The sequence below is a fragment of the Accipiter gentilis genome, chromosome 29 (assembly GCF_929443795.1).
Source record: "Accipiter gentilis chromosome 29, bAccGen1.1, whole genome shotgun sequence".
Lineage (NCBI taxonomy): Eukaryota > Metazoa > Chordata > Aves > Accipitriformes > Accipitridae > Astur > Astur gentilis.
The window spans coordinates 19,789,085-19,805,966 of NC_064908.1; the positions used below are offsets into that span (position 1 = coordinate 19,789,085).

The window sequence follows — 16,882 nt, forward strand, 5'->3', positions numbered from 1 at the left end:
ACAAGGTCTTGGCTTCCGCTGAGCACAGTTTGAAATAAAATAATGCAGCTTGTTCCTACTGCTGGAACATGCAGAGCAGAGCGTGCAGGCAAGGAATCACTGGCTCTGGCCCAACTCTTCAAACCTGTCTTACACTGTCACTCCAATCTTGGAGCAGTTTATATATAAAGTTGTAAGATAAGAACACACAGTATGAATACCCCTCCCTACCGAAGAACCAGACATGCTTTTATCTTGGACAGAGGCAAAAGGAAGAGAAATAGCAGAAAGATAGGCAAGAAAACACAACCCTACTTGTGAAATGGCTCATTAAGGAAGGCAAAGTGACAGGTAAGTAATTCTTCTTCCCAGGCTCTGTCACAAAGGCAGAGATTAAACCAACCACCAACCACACAAATTTTGAAATGCTTTGGATAGCCATTCTCTTCTTTCCTCCTCTCTGATAATTTACTATTCTTTTCATTCTTTAGGTTTCTAAAATAAACACTTCTCTCTTTCATTTTATTCAATTACCAGGCCTGGATGTATTTATCCTTACTTTAGTAGGGAGAACATAGAACACTTGGCAGCTATAAAAGTTAAGATTTTACAAGTTTTCTATGATATTAAACTTTATAATACTTACATTCTTTCAGTTAAATGTGGGATTGATTGTAAACATTTAGTAATTATTAATAGGTCCCAGAGATTATTCTAACTCTCCTAGTTTCACTTACCTTTCAAAATAATATTGTAATAGTTGTTCTGAGACTAAATATGAAGTCTTACTCTTTTTCATTTTAGAATGAAAAAAAACATCCTCACATGATTTTATGCACATAATTTCAGCTTTCCATAGTGTTTACAATTCCATGAACCAGTTTTAATCTCAAACACAAACTAGGTCACGATCATACATTAAGAGACTAGTTAATACCATACAAAATGGAAATGGAAGCTTGTATTTTAGAAAGGACCACTCAAGTACTTAGTCCGTAGCACTAGAAAGCAAAATTAGTTAAACCATCTTATGCTCATCATTCATAAAGGAAAGCAATCAATACCCATTTACAAAACAAACAGAATGAAAACTTAACATTTTCTTTTATAAAGAAAATCACAATCTTATTGACTGATAAACCTTGAAATGCATAACACAAATCTTTGAACTAAATCAGGCTGTGTGCTTGTTTTGATGTCCAGCCATTTCTAGAAGTGAGTACTCTAGAGCAGTGGAGAAAGTCTAGTAGCTTTCATCTCTCAGACACTTGATGGAGCCTAAGTAGCATTAAGACTACACCTTATCAAACAAAACTGCAAAAATGTGGATTTTTGTCAATGCATTTTAGCCCACTCCTTCAGTCCATCCAGAGAAGGTCATGGAACATCCATCTGACAGTATCATTTAGCTATCTTTTTTTCCTGTCAGGTAAATTATGAAAAAGGGACTTCACTATGGCATAAATGCTTGTACATTTATGTAACAAGCAACCCCAAGAATTCCTGTATCCAAAAAATCCTTTTTCATTTGAACATTAGAGGCCAACAGAAGTTCTTTAAAATCATGACACAGAACCACAGAATTGAGTTGAGCTTGCATAGCTGAGGTTGGAAGGGGGATTTGGAGATCACCTGATCACTTCCTATCCATCACTGTCATTTTTTAAAAAGTACTGTGAATAGAAGAAATTATTTTGCATTTTACTTACAGTGCTCAGCTTACTACAACAAATGAGGATGCGGCGTTCATACAGCATACTGGCATAGAGATGCAGCATGTTGTTGACATCAACTGCTACAAAATACTCTGTCAGATTTCTCTGGGAAGAGAGAAAATAATTTTTGATTAATGATATTACAAAAACAAGCATCCTTAACAAAAAAACAAAAACAGATTACATCCTCCTATCATGCTACATCCTGTACGTGGCTTAACAAATGAAAGCAGTAGGTCATCCTATGTCAGGCTACTTTTTAATTGCAATATCTTTCCCCTAACTTTTGGGGAGCTAGGTCTTGGAATAATAAAAATGATGATATTTCACATACAGCTTCTTAAATACAAGATACTCCTCCAAGAAAAAATACGTTCTGACACTTTTATGGAAGCTTCAAAGCTGCCTGATAAAGTACCAAAACCCCCTCACAACCCAACAATAATACCAGCTCTTTTAGAGGACAATTCTTGCATGACAAATTCAAATGTAAGCTCAGTCTATGCTAGAACAATCCTGATAATTAGAAATACACATGGGCATTTAAAACACAAACTAAAAAAAGTTACACAGGTTGTCTGAACTGCTCACTTTGTGCACTCAGACACACTGATTTCTGTGCTGGAAGACAGAAAGCACTTCCTTGGGCAGCTGGGGAAACTGAGGAAGGAGACAGAATTCTCTCTCTCTCAAAATTTCAGTGGATGCCCATCTCTTGATGAAGAGGCGGGATTCAAACATCCAACTTTACTTCAGTGGCCAGTATGTTTACACAGTATAAAGAAAATTAATTGCAGTAGAAGAATATTGTAAGCAAAGCATATTTGCAATCTGCCTTTAGAGTACAGATAGAAAGACCAAGACACAAGGCAAGTAACACGTCTGAAACTTTGCATATACACTTCCTAGGCAACACGGGTTTCTTCCATGCTTTTGCTGCTCAGAATACTAAAAAGTACCTATGTAAAAATTACTGTGAATAACTGAAATACAAAAAAGAAAACAGAGCAAGCTGCAGAAGAGGCTATGGCCACTTCATCCCCCACATCATCCGATCAGCCAGCAACATTATCCATTCATCGTTACCAATGTAATTGCCCTGTGCACATGCTGCAGCGGCATGAATCATGTATCATTTACTAAATATTTAAGATGTCTTCTAATAAACAGCAGAATGTGATCCTAAGATCTTTACTATCAAAACTAGAAAGCCACCGTGTAGGTAACTTGATCAAAATGTATTATGTTCTCCTAGAACAAGGGGCTTCTACAGTGCAAGGCAATCAAAAAAGGATTTTCTTAAACTTCTTAAAACCCAGAAACTGAAAAAAGGGGGTGCAGTGGGGAGGAGGAGGAAAAGGTAATACACCAAAAACTGCTGAATTAGGGAATTTGTTTCCAAATAGCTTCTTACAGATATGGAAGGGTTGCTATATGGTAAAGACAGTCTTATACAAAAAGCACATGTGAGATCAAAATTAGATTAGTCATGAATTCAAGTGTAATCTTAATCATCATTAAATAAAAAAGTGCAGAAAAGCAAAAAGCAAATATGATTTAGAAACTTAAAGAAGCTCAACAAAGCCTATTAGCACTTTTGACAGATCCAAAGATAACTCTAAAACCACCAATACTTGGCCTGAGAAGTCTGCCAAGATGCTTCATACTGTGCAAAAATATGTTCCACAGCTTGCCATCTAAACAGAAAGAACTAAAGAAAAATTAAGCATTGTATTTGGAAGACTTTTGTACCAGTATGTAGACAGATAAAAACTAAGCTCATTATGGTTAGCTTCAAACATGTTAATGTAAAACAATCATTCAGGTCTTTGTTACAGAAAAGCTATAGCCACAGACAGGTATATTCAAAGAAGAAAAAAAAAAAGCCAACACATTTTTGCCAAAAACCTATTAAACTATCATGTACTTTTTCTGTATTTCTCATCCCATCTGTGCTGATTAGCATGATATTTTTGTCTAAACATAAGCTGTCTTCTCTACGGCTCTTCTTGCCCCTCTCACCCATCTTTCCACGACGCCAAAACACCGTGCATGACGACACAATTACTGCAAATAGTGTGAATTAAAAGCATTTTTAAGTAGCACTGAACTCCATTTGATGCCACCTAAATTAGGGGCATGGCAAAAAGAGAACATAATCCCTACATTCTGCTTGAAGATGTAGATATGCACGTCCATGGATGTGTTTATAAGGCAGGAGTATCCACTAGTGAGAGGAAAATAAACACGGGGGCTTGATTTGCTATTATTCCTTCATGAAGTTTTATTATAATGAAATACTGGCTTTGACACACAAACGTACCTTCAGATGGAAAGATTTATAAGGTTTTAGTCTTCTCTGCTCTCAGAAATTTGCCAATGACACCTGCGAAGCATGTGGGCTGTATGGTAATGTATTGATACTAAGGAAATTCACGTGTTAGCTCTAAGTTTTATTTATAAGAAACTGTCATCTTTGAAGATGAAATTGGGACTTACACATGTATTTTGAAAGACATGTCTCGTAAGTGACAAAACCATGAATGAGTTAAATAAATACAAATGAAAGAGTTCCAATTCGCAGTATAATTGTTGTATATTTTGTTCCCTAGGATTTAAACCTTCCTTGAGGAAATAAAAAGTTGGATTTGCAAAATAATATATGGGAACAGGTATCCCCACTCCTCTCAAAACTCACTAAGAGTGCTACAAAATTCCCTTATGCTCCTTGGAAAGTTCACTCCTAGATCAATCATCTATTTGATCACTTGCTATCTAATATCAGTAAATGCACATGCACACTGACTTTTGAAATTAAAAAATATTCATGTAATTCTCTTCCTCCATCATCTAACAAAGAATTTCTCACTGAAGGAGCAAACCAGTGAGCTCTCTCTCCTCTGCAAAGCGTGAAACTCAAACATAGTAACATGGATTATAGTTTACTCTTTTTAGTCTTGCTCTTGAACAGCTTCATTTTCAAGACTTCAGTCAATCTCCTATCAGAACAGGTCAACAGAATTGAGCCAGAATTGTTTCCTTCTCCATCCTTCTATTGGAAATCCCTCATCTTATTTATAAGTTTGCTTTCTTTGAAATATCACACATTCAAAATCTAACATGGGTTAGGTAATCTGGTATGCAGCTAACACTCTTTTATAAGGCCATGCTGTTGTTTGGGAGAACAAAATAATGAAGACGATACACTTTATCAAATGGTGTAAATGTAGGAAAAAAAAGGGGGGAAGGGGACTTTAAGAAAAACAGGTAGCAAAAAGACACACATTATAAAGAGCAAAAAAATCAGGCATTTTGAAATATAGGACTCGGCAATAGAAAAATACATCAGAATGTCATCACCAAGAACATGTGATCATTTCAGACTGCTAACTTACCTGGCATTTCTGAAACACAACAGATACTACTAGGAAATTTACACTCTTGCACTGTATTTCCTGCAATGAACCCAATTTATTTCTGCAGTCACAATGCATTTACAAATCATTCATATTAATTGAATCTTTTGAAAAAGTGAATGCTTAGCTGTTAAATAAAAGTGTTCATGCTAAATGTTTTTGTGACTAATTAAACATATTGATCTCACAGTCGAATAATTCCAAGAAGTTTGTTAACATTCCAAATAGAGTTCTATGCAGCTCTCCATTAATCATTACATACAACTTCAAAGTTTGGCACTACTAAAACTTTTGCTAATATGGGTTTTAAAATGTAATTACTGATAAGATATGTAGAATTTTGAATAAATCGGGCCAATTGATTAAAATCCATGAAGATTTATGCTCATTTCATGTCCTTGTATTATTCCCTAATATGCTTCAATTCTACATGAAAGTTGTGCTAACATATAAAATCCTCAAGAAATTACACAATACTTATTAGAAAAAAATAAACAAACAAAATGCCCGAGAGATAGTCAACTGCAATAACAGTTAGACCTATGGGTTTGATTTTTAATACTATTCTTTCTTACAATGAGCCCTAGCTTTTTTAATCTGGATATCTATATCTATATAGGCATATACATTTGGAAACTGAATGCAATGTTCTTCCACTGCTATTCCCAGAGGTGCCCTGGTTCACCCCAGACACTGCAAAGAGTCCATCCTTCACAGTGACATCACTGCACAGGATACCTCCATCGGAACAGTCACATTCCCTCCGAGGCACATCAGCACCACTCAATGATTCAAGGAGGATGCTTTTTAGCATCACATGGCACTCCTTCCCATGAAGGCTGAGTGTTCAGCTTTCAAAGGGTTTCCAACTCCTTCTGGCCCAAGGCCTCTGCTTTTATAAAAGCCTTTGATTCATGAGCATTCATCATGACTCCTGCTCAAATGTTTTGGGAAGCTGACTCATACCTTTGAATATAAAGCGAACATCACTAGCAGACATAACCAACAGAGCATAAATACAGCTATACTTCCTGAAGCCCTTACTAGGTACTGTGTTATTAAGCTGTTCCATATCAGTTAAAGCAGGCCCAAGGCAGATGATCGATCTACTTTTAATCCCTGCCACTGGTTTCTTACCATTACTGGCTCGTTTCTCTCTGCCCTCCAACTTGCCAGCCTGCAAAATGGAAATAAACTTTTCTCCTTGCTCTCCGGGTTATTTGAGGCTTATCAAACAAAAATTGTTAAAGTTTGAGATGACTAGCATAAAAGAGATGAACACAAAATATAAACTCTATAAACAAGTAACTTCATGTCTGGATTAGGACCGGATTTGATAGCTGGTTTAGATTCAGGAATTGACTCTTAAATTACTCCTAATGTATCATATTTCCACAAAAATATAGGACCTTAGAAAAAAGAGCACATCTATTAAAATTACTAACAGGATACATTTCAGTATGAAAAGTCTGTAACACAGAAAAGCTAGCAACAATGTTTTAAAACAGAAACAAAAAGCCCCAAATGTTATCTGCTATACAACTCATCCACAAACGAGATGAAATGTCTTGATGATTCCCTTTTCTTTCATGCCATAAATTGAGGTATATAGTGCTAGGCAGACCACAAAATGTTCAAGAAAGAACACTGAGATGTCAGGCATAGAAATTTGGCTAAGAGGCATAGCAGGATCATATTAAAGAGCATTTAAGAGAGGCAAATGCCAGCATTGTCTTCCCACAGACCTATCATCTAGCTAGAAATCTGAGGCATGCTGAAAAACATACAAGACAACTTCAAGAGGCTTAAGAAGTCTCCGAAAAAGTGGCCTTAAAGAAACCAGGTATGCTTGACATTTTCAGAAAGCCATCTAGCAAACAGATCATTTTTACTGGTCCCTTATGTCATTCTCTCAGAAGGGTCTCACTCTATGATTAGCAGATCTGCTTTTTTTTTACCCGTATCAACCTGTCCATTAGTACTTTATCCGTAATATATTTCAGCTATTAATCACAAATGCAGATCATCAACTCTTGAATGCTATTGTGTAAATATTATACAGAAGGAAGATGTTATCACAAAGAAAAGAATGACTGCCTGAGCAGCGACAGCTAATAATACACCTTTAAAGCAAAGACCGTATATGTTCTGTATGAATCTGCATCTATACAAAATGTTTCAAGGAAGGATATACGATACCTGAATTCTGACAGCACCTTAAAGAACAAGGCAAGTTAATACCAAAGTGGTATTTGATCTTTCTTAAATACTAGTTACATGGATGTTTCAAACACCAAACTCTTCCACTGAAGATACTGAGTATCAAGATCATATCCTTGGCTTGACTAAAAAGTAGCCATACCACTTTAATAAATAAAACCAACATATCATATTGAAAATTTTTTTCAAATAAAATTCATTTCAAACCAGTATGTTATCTCTCGAGCAGGTTCCAACAATTACTGCCCAAGTTTAGTTTTTAGTTTCAGTTTCATGTTGAACTCGGTCTCACATGTCAAGAAAACCAACAAAACTATGTAAACAGTGCGAGGTCAGCAAGGGGAGAACGAAATGTCAATCTGGTTGCAGAAGAAAAAGATTCCTTCTTTAGTTGTGAAATTATTAAGTTTCTTTTAAATCAGCAGTTCTCTGGAACTTAGGAGAAGAAAGCAGACTCTGATTCAAGTTAGCTATGAAGGTGAAACACCTCAACAGGTTCTTGTCTTCTCTTGATACAAATTAAAGTCTTAGTAAAGTGCAAGAAATTCCTTTCTTTTGTAATCCTGCATTTTTATGTAAAAGATGTCTCTTGTCGTACTCGTTCAAATGGCAATCACAAAACTGCCTTGAAATTACTTTCAAGAATTTTTCATAGGCTTGTGTAGTGAGTGAATTTTCACACAAATTAACTCCATCATTGTTCTCTGAAACGCCACCATACTGTTACATACAGTTACCGAATCTCTGTTCTTTCCCGATTTTGAGTAGGCTAAAACCATAGATGTGTATTTTAAATTTCCTCACTTCTTAGAACCAAGAAATCATGGAATGTTAATAGTAAGTAATAATGTGGTGATAATAACAAAAGCTTTATATTTTTAAAATAAATATCTCAACTTACAGCTTAAGATGATTATGCTCTCAATTTCATGTTATTTTGGTATCTTTTCTTAATTAAAATTGCAAATGTACATTTGAAGTACAACATTTTATGTTGTACTTCAAAAGGCCTGTTACTCATGTACTTCTGCAGTTAACAACACAATGTTTTCTGCCCAATACTTATAAATTAAGTTCACTTCAACATCTAGCAATATTTTACAGAATATAATCTATTACTAGGCCAAATAGAGGTAACAACTGTTATCTATTTTGCTGCTGAGATTAAGCAGAAATGGTAAAGCCTATGATCCTCTACGGTACTCACATTTTCAGGTATACTAGGAAGCTCTCTGATGTCAGGCACAGTAAAGTAAGAGTGCTAAAAAAAGAGCAAATATTGATTATTGCAATATTGTCAAAAGCAATCTAAATTTATTGCTTGGTATTAGTAACAGCAGTAATAGCAGTTGCTCAGCTAAGTAAAAATGACAGAACATTTGTTACCAACTACCAGTATGACTTCTTTGTCATGGATTTCAAAAGCTGGATTCTCAGATCACACATGCAATAGGAAATGCATTAGGATAGAAAGTATCAAATGCTCCTGAAAAGTTATATTACATTTTCTTGTTCTTCAGAGACGCTGATACAGACAGACTCACACAATGTATGACATATGCCAAGGAAACTCCAAGGCAGTCTATAATTCAAGCCATCTTTCCACAGCCCACTGCAGGTTGCATGACAGACTACAGGAAACAACTGCAAGCAGGTCCTTTTCTGACTTACAGCATCAGCAAGTTTCATTCAAGGCAATGGTGAAGTTATGGAAATTTACTGAGAAATGCTTCCTAAAGTTTTATGCCTACTTACCTGAAAAATATTACTAAGTTCTAGGTCATTTTTATATGCCTTAAAAAACCCCACATTTTGAAAGACTACATAGGTCTTGCAATTTCACAATCCTTTATATCGTTACATTTTTTTTATTGTCCCCATTCCAAGAGACTAGGTTCACTCTAGCTCCCCATCTCACCATGCATGACTTCCGTGATTCTTGGTTAAGGTTTTCGGAAAGGAAAGGAGAGAATGTGACTAAACTGCTTTTGTAAATCAATGGTGTATACAATTTATATTATTTTTATGATCTTCACAATTTGTCTTAGGGATACTTATTAATTACTTGCTGAAGCCTTAAAGGCTGTTATATTCTTGGCATAGTTCTACAATTGGCACAATTTTCTTGTGTGTGTGTGTGTGTCTGTGTATATATATATATCAGACATTTTGGTGCTTCATGAACAGTCTATACCCCAAAATAGCAAGTGAGTATAACGGCTACACTGAATATAGACACTAAATGTATAAACACAAATTTCTGCTTTTTGATATACCACTGTTTCAGTTTGGTTGAAAAGATGCAATGCAAAGATACAGGAATAGTATTCACAACTATATCACATATAGGAACCTCACTCCGACCCCAAAATAGGCTTGTAAACAGCCAAAATAAAATGCATAAAGACACCACAGCTAACAGTCCCTTGGCTGCTTTTTTATATCTTTTCTTGCTTCATCGCCCATGAAATGTCTGAGACAAGGAGAGACCGGCAGCATTCCTTGAAACCACTGGTATGAAAAAACTGAAATATCCCAACTGATCATTGCCTTTTGAGACAGCTCGTCCCCTTAAACAGAAATGCTGTTCATAAAAGAGCTAGCCTCAAGAGGACTGGGACATTTCTACTGCCAGCTGGTGACCTAGCAAGGCCAAACAACTGTTACCTGTCGACTGACATTACAGGGTGAAGTGATGAGAGTAAGCTGCTTGTTGCCAAAAAGTACTTTAGAAGAAGGAGTAAAGGAAATGAGAGGGAGAAGAAAACTGTGGCTGCACACACCACTGGTTTCCATGTGAACTCTAAATGACTAATTGGCAACTGCAGCAATGTGCATCTTAACTGTTTTTTCACTACAGCCTGGAACACCAGGTTTGAAGACAAATTTGAAGACAAAAACCCCAAAAGACAAAATTTAAAATACAATCCCATCAATAAAATCCCACATCTACTCTTTCAGTGTTCTTTGACTTAATTTCTTACAAGATAAAAAAATGAAATAAATCCTTTTTTGTGTTAGTTTTTATCTTGGGGGGGGGGGAGAGGAAAAGGAATCAGAATATGTGATAAACAGTTAATACTCAAAATGCTGCTGTGACAGGTACGTGACTGTTTGCTTTGCAGTCTTGTCCCCCTTGCATACTTGCAAGATCTAGGAGTTCTGCAGAAGTGTGGGCAATAAATGTCATGTTGCTGCTCTGTGACCTCTCGCAGGTCACAGACGATATGGAGAGAAATTTCCATGGGGAATATACACAATCTTCCTCCAATCAAAGAACAGCATTTCAAAGACATTTGAGGTTAAGGAAAGGGAAGCAGAGGGCCCCAAATGTGAAAAGGGGAATTTCACAGCTCTGTGTCCTCACAGGAAAACAACATCTGTGTACCAAGTTCCAAAAAGAATTGCTTTTGACATTCCTCTGTTATGATATGTAATGAAAATTAAATACCTTAGTTTACATCTCTCCCACTTCACTTACCACTCCAAGATGAACAGAGGTTCCTGGCTCAGGGATGGTAAGTTTATGAAATGTTTCTAGGAGCTCACTCCTTTGACTATCCTGAAATAAGAAGGAGAAAAAAAAAAACAAAAAAAGGAATACTAAGTAGGCATTGCTGTAACAAGGTAAACTCCAAGATGGAAGGGCAATGTTCGTGGAATTGGGGGCTTAGAGAATTTGCAAGTGTAAAGAAAAATGGAAAAACAGGTTTATACATTAGACTATGAACAGAAACAAATGGAGTTTCCTGTGACAGCTGGGTTTTATAACATGATTTTTTTAGAATACATTTTTTTTCATATGTATTTCTACATATTTCTGCAACCTACTGAGTCACCAACCTATGCCCTACATAGTTGCTCAGCTCAGAGCAAGCCAGTTTTCACTGCAAGTTCTTTATAACAACTCACTAGCTTAGGGTAAAGCCAAATGTATTTAATCTGTCTAGATGAAGATGTGATCCTAAGTGCTTCTACCTCAAATGTGAAAGATTCTGACAAATGCAAAAATACAATTATTACCACAAAATGGTAATAAATCAAAGCAGCAACCTAATGCAAAGATTATACTTGTAATATCCTAAATACATGAAACTAGACTAGGTGTTGCAATCATATATGTGATTTCTCTGTATCACGAATTATCATTTATAAACCTAGAAGCAAATTTTAATAGCTTAGTTTGCTTTAAAAGCAGAACAGCATCTGAAGGTCTTAGGCTAGATGATGCTATATGGGTAAGCATTTTGCATCAGTAAGCTTAGTTCTCCACTTACTTTACATGACAAATAAACTTGTGTTAGACATCTGTCAAGGATTCGTGAAACTGCAATACAGGATTTGCATGGATGTGCTGAATACAGTTCAGGTAATCGAAAGGTCTGCACAGTATGGGTGACTGCAGGGAAACCATTAATTTGTGGGGGATCCATAGTCACATTCTTGGGCTTTATCTTTTCCCAAAACTAATTTAAAAGCACACTTATTTTTCAAAGGCACTTGCCAAGCTTTCAGCTGGGCTGAATATGAACTTCTGTATTACTGCATCATACAGATTAATAACTGACAGTGATCTCTGATATAAGCACTTAAAACAGCTTATTTTCATCCTCTCTCCCTCATTTGATATTGGGGCAGGGAAAAGAAGGGTTAGTACTTCAGAGTAATACCTGTCCTTTTGCTGAATAATCTGCCAAGACATTGAGCAGCTTATAAAAGACTTCAAACCATGGGAGGTAACTAAAAAAAAAAAAGAAAGAAAAAGCATATATTTATTTAACTTGCTAAATCTCAGTTAATAAATCCAAGATTGCTGGCCTTTACTATATAGACACATCCTAACAACAGCCTCCGCTGGACACGGCACTTTATAAATATCTGTTAGGAAAGCCACATCAGACCTTCCATTTGAAGGAGAACACTGCCAGAAGGTTGAAGCATCCCTTTCCTTTGAGGTCCGAGCTTCAGTATTTACTCTTCCCCAGCGTTTCCAGCCACCTGTGGGCACTAAACATCAAATGTAGCACCAGCTGTAAACAAACTTTGGTATCAGCCAGGCCAGTGCTGGGAGTTCACCTTCCTTCTGACCCTGTATATAACAAACATACAGGTTAAAAACTCCCATCAGATTGTAATATAAATGTACACTAATGTTCACGTATGGTGGAACATATTTAATTGTAATTATTTCCCAAAGTACATGTTGAGTAACTGGTCTTCTGTACAGCTGCTGAGCATCCTAATAAACCAAACATGCAGAAAAATCCCACCTTTTTCATTTATTCCATTCCATTATTTTCATTTTCATTCCATTTCCATCCCACAAAATAAGACAGACAACTAGGATGTTACTTTTCACTACGGTATACTTTGGTATGATTTTGTGCCCTATTTTCATTTCAATTCCTTTTTAAATACCAGCAAGGAATTTCCCCTCAGCTGCAGCGAATAGAAAAGCTAGTTTGCATGACGCACAAACTGATTCTTCTTTTAATCACAGATGCTTTCTGAAGCAAATGGATTCTATTTTGATACAGTTAGACAGGATTTAAAGTTTTTATAAAATATGACTACATCCTGATGACTATGAAGAACTGAGTGCCCCACGGTTCCTAACTGTACAGCTTTTAGTAATAAATGAAGTGAGAAGCTATATATGAGACAGATAAAGTGAATGGCGCTCCATCATTAACATTTGTTTGAAGCTTGCAAATGCTACTGTAAAATGTAAGTAGCTTATCAAAATATACTGATAAGCAACTTAACTTTTCATGTTATATGACAGTATTATCATTTAAATTAATATGCTCTAAGCATCTTTACAAACTATGTAATAGAATAGAGCAGAAAGACAGACAATTACCACTTTAAACAGCATTTAAGTTTGGCATTATATTGTAAACAATCAAGAAGGATTAGTTAGAAGATAAGTTTCTTTCTTTCTGTTTAGTTAAATAAACTTCAGCAGAGTTAAAAGCCATTACAAGAGTAACAAGAAATCCTCTCAAAACATATCTGCTAAGTAGAGATTAAGAACCTGGTAAACAAATCCTTGTAAGGCATCTATCAAAAGAGTTTGAAAAGACAGAAACCCAAGAAGGCAGAAAGCTCCCCGACAGTATGAAACCAAAACTCATTTCAGGAAGGTATATTTAAAGTTCTACTTAATTGCTCAGGGATCTTGCTGGAAAACTACATTTACAGAATTAAAATGAGAATCTTTTAAATATTATTGTGTTTATAATGCATGTGTCAGTATAAAAGCCATAAACAAAAGCAAATGACCTCAGCTTCTAGTTTGCCAGAGTTGTACTTCATTTAGAGCCCCAGCGCCTGCAGGCGAGGACAGACCAGGTTCTCAGCACCGTTTGCAAGATGTGGTGCATATACCCAACAGGGACAATGCTGAGCTCTGAAACCAAGGTCAGGTTGTGTTCTTTCTTCAAAGATTTACTTATCTGTCCTGTCGGGGGGGCCTGCTTGTTCAGAGCTAAGCTTACCTCACTACAGATTCAAGGGAGTTTTCTATATTACTGCAATACACCAAACATGACAAATCTACAGGATCTATCCCTGAGAATACTCCATCCAAATCCAATTTGAATTCTTTTGCTCAGCACCTAGAAAATAGCTTCTATGATTCTAATAAAAATAGCCCAGATAAAGTCTCAAACTGGCACAATGTCAAAACATCAGCAAACCCTCCATATAACCAAAGGGAAGGTATAGCCCTATTTCTGTTATACTTGCATACTCCTTGTTGGCTTCCCCTTTTCTCTTCACTAGTATCTTATAAGGAACTTCATTGTTGTCCTTTGTTTAGCACTAACTCTTCCTTATTTTAAGCCATGATTTCCAAATAATGGTTTAGCATCTCAGCACAACCACTTCTTTTTCTTATTTTAAGAGTAACTTTGCATTTTGAGGAGAGAACTTTCACAGTTTTGAAGTTGAGGAAATTAGCTGGTATTTGAAGCAGACCTCAACACAATACAATACACTACACAGGGAGCTGTGTAGCTCTTGCTCAAGAGAGTGCAAGACAGGATAAAACAAACCAACCCACCACAAAATTGCATACGTTATGCAGACAATCTCACTTCAGTTGTCACCTCACTGCTTTGTCACTGCAGAATTCAGGATCTCTCTCATCCTGAAAGCTTTGGATACATCAGAAAACTAATTTATCCTGCCATCTTCAATGCTTTTACTTTGTCACTTATTCCACGTGTTTACTACTCAAGAGTGAACCAGTTCTGCTTTTATTAGACTAAATTGTGACCAGTTAAAGTTGAAAAAAATAATTTTTTTAAAAAATCAAGAACTATAGTTATCTGAATTTGTTTCCAGATCTCTGCCAAAAGGAAAAAAGAAAAGATGTGGATTTTTTCTTGCAAAAAGCAAATCCTCGAGGCAGCCTTTAAACACCCCCTCCAACGAAACGGAGGTTGAATTTATAACCAAAAACTTTCTGTACCACATGCAACTTAAGTAGCACAACTGGTAGCACTACTGAAGATTTATGGCTTATGACTTGCTCATATTTAATTTGTAACCAAACACTTCCCCTTCCTCTTAGCTACCTTAGAACTTTTGATTAACTCTTGTTTTCACAGGTCATAGGTTAAACAAAGGAAGGGAAGCGCTCTGGAGTGAAATTGCCCAGAGCACCATAGCATGCAAGCGCATGCAACCGCGCGCGCACACCAGCACACACACACATCCCCCTTCAGGCAACATCAAAAAAGCGATAGACTAGAGATTCTTCAAGGGAGTTGAAGTTCAAAGACTCCAATAAGCATAAATCAGATTGTGGCTGAAGAGTAAACAAAAAGAGAAGGGCAATCTGAAATCTTAATTTTTTTTTAATTTTACACCCGTTTCCAGTTTCCTCGCACATGTATACACACATGTACAGTGACATATTTGCCACAAATCATGAGCAAATCAAAGCCTAATCAAATTAGGCTTCTTCAAGCTGAGAGACCAGTTTAGCACTCTGCTTTTCTCTCCCTCTGAACGTTCAGTGTGTGATGCAGCCTCAGCGCTGGAGACAGGCCAGTCTGACGGGAAACAAGTATGAGCACAGGAAAACTGCTTATTACGCTACATAAGGTCTGCACAAACTCTACTGCACAAGTTGCACAGTACCTTATTCAGTAACTCATATGTCATCACCTTTTTAGTGCACTCCTTGAAAGTACAAAACATCATTAGTTACATGTGTCATAGCAATTAGGGTCAGTCAAAACGTTAAGACAACAGTGCTGCATTGCAGCTTGTAAATACAAACGTTTCCAAAACGTAGTGTTTAAAGAAGAGTGGTGCAAACCCAACAACTGACAGGCCAGGCTGAGACAACGGGAAAGATATAAGAAGCAGCAAATTAGCATGATAACAAGCCCCAGCAATCCCTGTGGGGAGGGTGTTTGCAGTTATGAAGAGGTCCGCCTTTACTAGAGCAGACCTGCAGCAAGAAGTAGAGCCTTTTGTACTCTGATTCCCCAGCAAGCTGAAGGCATCGGGGGAAGGCAGAAGGACGCAGACGACCCGGGCCCCGAGAGCTGCAAAAGGCACAACTCGCCAGCCAGCGCTGCTCTCACAAGTCCAATCTATACTTCAAAAGTTACACTGAACAGAAAATGTCATCACCCACTATTAGCTGCTACACAGATGAAAATGCTGTACTGCAGTCAATTTAGCTTTGAATTTTTCAACATATTAATCCACTCGTGCGCTTTAACATATGAAAGGAAAAAACTACTCTATCACAGCAGCATGTGAGGTCACATTTTCTGACCTCCAGAAAGGACTGCAACCAAAGTTGGAGAACATTAAGCTAGCACTTTTGAAATAAAGCAACTGCATTTATATGCACATACATATACACACATACACGCAAATATTGTCATTCCCAGCAAGGAGACAGTAAGAGATGACCCAATAGAACTTCCTTTAGTGACACTAAGTTGCCAATAGCAATGAAAATGGGCAGAAATGTCATTTCCGGGATCCTCCTACTCTCATTAAACACTTAATACAAAAACTTTTAAAACCAAAACATTTATTAGCATTGTTTACAATCAACTTTTTTTTTTTTTTTGAATAATTAAAAAGAAATCCTCCCTCCAGTTGACTCACACTAAGGACCAATAACTGAAACTAACACTTCAAATTTAGCCAGGTCAAATGCTACTTATGGATATAAAGCAGAAAGGCCACAACACCACACCACAAAATGATGTCTCATTTTAATCTAATACTAGTCCAAGCCCTCTTCTACCCTGTTTGACATAGGCAATTCTGGAAATAAAATTTTCAGTATCTACAGTCACAAATATAAGTTAGCCTCTGGCCAAAACTATACAAGAGGGCACTGCAGATTTCACTGCACTGCTCTAGTATCCAGTCTACCATGCAATTACCCAGTTTTGGATTTTAAATGAAGGTTAACTTTCCCCGTTAAAAACACGTTACCTTACTGGAAGATCTAAGGATCATGCTTCATAATTTCAGTACGTGCTTTGGCTACTGTCCTATGCAAAATGAAGG

General features: G+C 36.7%; 1 protein-coding gene across 6 annotated transcripts in view; it reads right to left on the reverse strand.

The window, feature by feature from the left end:
- The window catches only part of DENND1A (DENN domain containing 1A), a 217,968-nt gene that overhangs the window by 116,150 nt on the left and 84,936 nt on the right, over positions 1-16,882 (reverse strand). For 5 of the 6 annotated variants that reach the window (XM_049833161.1, XM_049833164.1, XM_049833160.1 and 2 more), the window contains exons 6-9: positions 12,001-12,070; positions 10,812-10,892; positions 8,538-8,591; positions 1,689-1,799 (exon numbers count right to left, since the gene is read on the reverse strand). In XM_049833161.1, coding sequence (XP_049689118.1) covers positions 1,689-1,799; positions 8,538-8,591; positions 10,812-10,892; positions 12,001-12,070 — 316 coding nt within the window. The remainder of the gene's footprint in view (positions 1-1,688; positions 1,800-8,537; positions 8,592-10,811; positions 10,893-12,000; positions 12,071-16,882) is intronic. The other variant, XM_049833165.1, reaches the window with a different exon arrangement.